This window comes from Diorhabda sublineata, chromosome 10, assembly GCF_026230105.1.
Source record: "Diorhabda sublineata isolate icDioSubl1.1 chromosome 10, icDioSubl1.1, whole genome shotgun sequence".
Lineage (NCBI taxonomy): Eukaryota > Metazoa > Arthropoda > Insecta > Coleoptera > Chrysomelidae > Diorhabda > Diorhabda sublineata.
The window spans coordinates 22,452,238-22,458,308 of NC_079483.1; the positions used below are offsets into that span (position 1 = coordinate 22,452,238).

At 41.6% G+C, this 6,071-nt stretch overlaps 1 protein-coding gene across 1 annotated transcript; it reads left to right on the forward strand.

Annotated features, from left to right (window-relative positions):
- Positions 1–754: 754 nt before the first annotated feature.
- Positions 755–1,427, forward strand: LOC130449177 (histone H1E-like; the record flags this gene model as incomplete). The annotated part of the gene is made up of 2 exons (XM_056786858.1): positions 755–1,072; positions 1,368–1,427. Coding segments are annotated over 2 exons (378 nt in total), but the record flags the coding sequence as incomplete, so codon positions are not given.
- Between the last annotated feature and the right edge of the window lie 4,644 nt (positions 1,428–6,071).

Consider the following 6,071-nt stretch of genomic DNA (forward strand, 5'->3'; position numbering starts at 1 on the left):
TTTCTTATATTTAGTATGTCGGAAGATTGTTATTGAAAAATACTCATAATAATATATTAGTTACGAACATATATAGTAGAAACGTGTCGCGTAAGTCAGGGTAGACATGTCACCGTTTAAATGATAATTGCGGTATTATTTCAATTCGTTTTGATATTTTCAAATATTGGTCATTATTGTGAATAGACACGTTTCTCTTTACCTTCATTGTATTTTAAGAAGGACTTTTATTTAATTTCGAAATTATATCTAAAGTGCTAAGCATCGACGGAAATAAATTTTCAACCATTTTTAAGTGGTACTTTTTTTAATAACAAACGTTGTTAGCAGTCATTAAATTATAGTAAGACTTCGGCGAAAGTTCGAAGTATACCTTAGTTAGTTCTTTGTCAATTTTTTGCATTACATTCGATTCGAAAATCTCGAAGAAACCAAGGTTTTTGAGGTTGGTTTGGTTTATGAGGTTCGTTTTTTAACTTAGTTCTATTCGTTCGTTCAGTCTTCCGTCCGCTTTATTTGAATGACTCCTCTTGTAACTCATTACACGCGGAAAATTAAAAGTCTTTTATACTATTAAGAATATAATATAGAGAGGTGAAATTTTATAAAACGAAATATAAAACTACATTCAATATTTTTTTTTATATCAGTTTAGTGTAGTTTATCGACTATATAATAACACACAAGGTTGTTAGTAGTTATGGCGGATACAGAAAATCAAACTTCGGTTGTAACCGCAACGTCTGCGTCTAATTCACCGCAGGTTTCGTCGTCTCCAATAAATAAAAAGGAAAAAAAAGCTAAAAATCCTAGGACCAAACCATCTCATCCACCGACTTCGGAAATGGTAAACAATGTGATCAAAAGTTTAAAGGAACGCGGAGGCTCATCTTTACAAGCAATTAAAAAGTATATTGCTGCCAATTATAAAGTTGATGCAGAAAAAGTACCGCCATTCATCAAAAAATATTTGAAAGCATCTGTAGTATCGAGATCTTTGGTACAAACTAAAGGTAAAGGAGCTTCCGGATCATTCAAATTAGCTTCGGCAACTTCATCTGGTGGTACTTCGGCTAAAACGAATGCTATTGACAAAAAGAAAAAGAAAACAGCCGCTTCTACTCCAGGCGTAACTAAATCCAAAAAAATTGTAACAGCAGCAAAACGAAATGCTATTATTGCAGGAGGAGGAGGAGGAGGAGTGGATAAATCGAAAAGTATTAAGAAATCTAATAAAGGCAAAAAAACGACAGGTACAGCAGCGGCTTCCTTAAAAACTTCGACGACGACGACAACAACAACATCGATTACTGATAAGAAAGGCGTTAAAGTTGCCAAAAAAACAGACAAAAAATCTTCGGCTAAAGGAGGAGTCATCGCCGCCACCGCCGCTTCCAATACAGCCAGTGCCGCATCATCCGAATTAAAAAGGAAGAATCCTACTAAAGCAAAAAAATCCAATAAAAGCAGTCCCACGAAAAAGCCTATCTCGTGTATGTATGTATGTATGTGTGCGTGCGTGCGTGCGTGCGCGTGTGTGTGTGTGTGCGTGTGTGCGGCGTGCGTCTTCTTTATCCAATCAACAATCACATCCTATGTTTATATCAAAATATTATACTAATATCATAAATGTTAAATTATTTGTGGTTCTGAAAAGAACCGTTTTTACTTACAATATATATATAAAACAAAAAATCTATTATAATCAAATAGATAAAATGTAATTCTATAAAATAAAATAAATTTTTGTATTTATGCTCGTTCTCCGCGAATTCTTCTAGCCAATTGGATATCCTTGGGCATAATGGTGACTCTTTTAGCATGAATGGCACACAGATTAGTATCTTCGAATAGACCTACCAAATAAGCCTCACTAGCTTCTTGGAGAGCCATAACCGCTGAACTTTGAAAACGTAAATCTGTTTTAAAATCTTGTGCTATTTCACGAACCAATCGTTGAAATGGCAATTTTCTAATAAGTAATTCGGTACTCTTTTGATAACGTCTTATCTCACGAAGAGCTACAGTACCTGGCCTATAACGATGAAGTTTTTTTACTCCACCAGTAGCTGGTGCGCTTTTACGGGCGGCTTTTGTCGCTAATTGTTTACGAGGAGCTTTCCCTCCAGTCGATTTTCTAGCCGTTTGTTTAGTACGAGCCATCTTATTTTTTTTTTGTAAGTATACAAGAAATGTCAATATACTAAACCGCTATAGCGCTTGATAAACACACAATGAATGAGATAAATCTAGAGAGAGAGAGAGAGAGAGAGATTCGTTGTGAAAAATTAGGAAGGAAGGTTTTTTTTTTCGAAATTTGATATGATTTGCTTAGGCCCTGATATAGGAATTTTGTCCTCTGCAGGGCTGGGTGTGGGGATATTTTGCTGGGAAGTGTTCGCTCGGCTGCTTCTAGCGGTGCAGTTATATTTTTTTTTCCTTTTTTATATTTTTTTGGGGTTTTTTTTTATATATTTTTTTTTGTTTATTTTTTGTTTTTTCTTAATCTAATTGGGGGTGGGCGGGTACAGCTACGGCTGTATTATTCCCTATCGCCGGACATTTGTCTGGAGAATCGTTTCTCCAGGTTGCAGGGAAACCGCAGAAAACCTGCAACTCCGACGATGAATGACAATGAGGGTATGTGTTGGGGGTAGGAATTTATCTCACTGATATGGGGGAACTATCGAGGAAATTAAGGTAGGTTTCTGGGAGATCCTCGTATGCTGTTGCAAGCAGTCGAAGAGGCGGATAAGGGAGCTTTTTTTGGGTTTTGAACCTAGTGGCCGCATATTGTTGGTCCAGGGGATGAGGAGGGTCTCTTTAGCAGCGGAATTATTTGATTCGATGGTTCGAATAACATATCGGGCTTGGAGGTCATTTAGGCGGCTTGGAATGGGGGTTATGTCAGTATTGACATAAACGGTGTTGCTAGGGCTAAACCTACACTTGTATTGGCAGTACCTAAGAATGGACTGCTCGCAGGTCAGGAGTCTTTTGATCAGATATTTGGGTAAAGTGCTAAAGACGTTTGCTCTATATTCGATAATGGGGCGGATGTATGTTTTATACGTATGAAGTAGGGTCAGGGGGTGGGTTCGTCCGAAATTTCCACCAAGAGCTTTGATGAGCCTGACTCGTTTCCATACTCTGTTTAGAGTGTCATTCAGATCAGCCGTCCAATTGAGAGTGTGAGTGAATTTCACACCCAGATAGACGGCTTCTCTGCGGATTTCGAGCCCCTCTCCCCAAAGTCTCAAGTGGAGGTTTTGAGGTTGATGTTTGCGCACGGATTGGGGATGTATGAAGGCGATGGCTTGAGTTTTTTGAGAATTGAGAGTAACCCTCCATTTTCTGCACCAATCCGAAAATTGATTCAGAATATTTTGGGATTTGATATTGAGAGAGCGCATGTTTTGGGCGTAGGCGATGAGTGCGGTGTCATCAGCGTACATTTGGATTTTCACTGTTGGGTCCAGTGGGATTGGAGTGTCATACGTATAGATTATATAGAGTAGTGGGGACAGAATTGAGCCTTGTGGAACGCCAGTAAGTGGGGTAAAAGATTCGGAAAGGCAATGACCAACTTTGACTTTGATGGAGCGGTTGGTGAGATATGAATATATCAATTTTATAGTAGGAGGTGGCATGCGGATAGTCAGAAGCTTCCTAATAAGTCCGGCATGCCAGACCTGGTCGAAAACTTTCTGAACATCCATGAAAATGGCGGAGGCACACTGGTGTTGGTTCATCGCTTTGGTTAAGATGGTTTGAAGATAGGTGATGGCGTTTTGGGTGGAGTGTTTGGGCCTGAATCCGAATTGGAGTTTTGGAATAATATTAAGCTCTGTACAGAAGTCCCAGATTCTGTCTTTAATCAAACGTTCAAAGACTTTACCCAAGACGCTGATGAGCGAAATAGGGCGGTAAGATTCAGGATTGGAAGGGTCTTTGCCGGGTTTGGGAATGAGAACCGTGTTGGCGGATTTCCAACATTGAGGAAAGTAAGAGAAAGCCAAGCAGTCTCAGCTCAGCTGTCTCAGGCAGGTTTTTTAATGCCTGTCTTGAGATTCCGTCCCGCCCGGGAGCGGAGTTCTTCCCGGCTCGGCAAGCCGATCTAACAACATCCACGGTAAATGGTGCGAGAAGTGGAACGTTCTCATTTAGTTGGGTAATCCAGTGGGGGCTCAGGGTTATGTTTTGGGTGAAGAAGTGGGTTTCATCGGCAAAGTCCCGTGAGAAATGGGGGTTGTCAGTTGGAGTAAAGACAGTTTGTAAGCTGTTTTTGAAGACGGTGGCTTTGTCTTCGGGCGAGAAATACTTTCGTCCTTGTACCTCAAGGTGTGATTCTACATACTTTCGTTGGCCAGTTAGTCTGTAGAATTGTTGCCAAAACGCACGACCCCGTCTATAGTCCAAGTCGGCAGTGGCGGCCTCCCACTTTCTCCGCTTTTCAGCATTGATTTCCAGCCTGACTTGGGCGTTGAGACGGTTCCATTGCGTTTTGACTGCTGGGTCTCTAGTTCTAATGTACAGCCTATATAACTGTCTTTTCTGACGAATTTTGGATCGGATATTTTGAGAGATTGATATATAGTTGGTATGAACGGTGGTAAGAGGGACGGCGATGTCTTGCGCATCGATAATGAGGGATTGGAAATCCTCCGCGTATTTGTCTAGTTCTTCGGTAGTTCGAATAATAGTGGGTTGCGGTAAATTGGTATCGATATGGTTTGCGAAGGAGATCCAGTCGGCATTTTTGAAGTCCCGATAGGTTAAACTAGTTGGAGGGGGTTTTATTGGGTTGAAAAAAGATGTATTGACCAATAAGGGAACGTGGTCTGAGGTGATTGGGTCGCCTATAGAGCATTCGTCTTCGATAATGGTAATTAATCTGTCCGTGCAGATTATGTGGTCGACGATGGAAGAGCCCAGGTGACTTACGAGTGTTGGATTTCGGTTTTTAATCCGAGAAAGGGGAAGAGAAATTAGAGAGTCGGCGAGAGTTCTGCCGGCTAGGTTGGTGGTGGTATCACCAAAAAGGGTATTCCTGGAGTTGAGGTCTCCCATAATGATGGCTCTAGGAAAAGTGAATGCATATTCGAGGAGGTCGAGGGAAAGTGATTGTTGTGAGTGTTTGTAATAAGAGATGAAAGTGATAGTCCCGTTATTACACGATATATCGATGGCTATGCAATCCAGATTCTGTTGATACAGAAATGGGGGTAGGGGATGGGGAGTCGAAGGGAGTCCGTTACGGACGAGAAGTCCGTTGCCGTGACAGTAGGAATTTCTGGTGGTACAGCCAGTGAAACTTGGAGGTAATTTGGAAAGGGTGTCGGTTATAGATAAGATTTGGATATTGTGAGAGCTTAATAAGTGCTTCAGTAGATGTCGTTTTCTGGCCAAACCTTGGCAATTAACGGTCCCTATTGTAAAGTCCATGGGACTTTATTTTTCAATGGGAAGTGTTTGGTTTTTGGGTGAAAGCGAAATGAATGCGGTTACCCACGCCGCTGGTTACGGTACAATTATAACCGTAAAAAGAGGGAATGAGGCGTTGTAGCGTTTCGGCTACAAGCGCCCGAGAAGTGGGGATGGCATTCATTATAGTTGTTGCCAAGATTTCAATCAGGATTTTGGTGTCAGTAGACAGGTCATAAGGGGTTTGAGGTTTTTCTAGGGTGACTGGGGCTGTATCCTGGGGGGCTTTCGGAGTTTCAATCCTTTTCGGGCAGCAGGGGTGGAAGGCGGGGTGAGGTCCACCACAATTTTTATAGGTAGGGGAGTTAGCTTTTGGGAATTTTTCTGGCTTGTGACCAGAAGCACCACAGGTTGGACAGATGGGTTTGGCTTTGCAGGTGTCTGCGGAGTGGCCGGTAGATGAGCAACGGTTGCAATATTTTGGGACTGCGGGTATGGTGTTTGAATTTGAGGCTTCGCAGTAGTGCGAAAGCCCGAGGAAGTTTATACCCTTGGTTAGGGCGTGATGGTAGGCGGTTTCGGAATCTGTTATGATTCGGAACATGGATGTGGGTTTATTTGTGGATCTAGCTATGATTTTCCAAGTT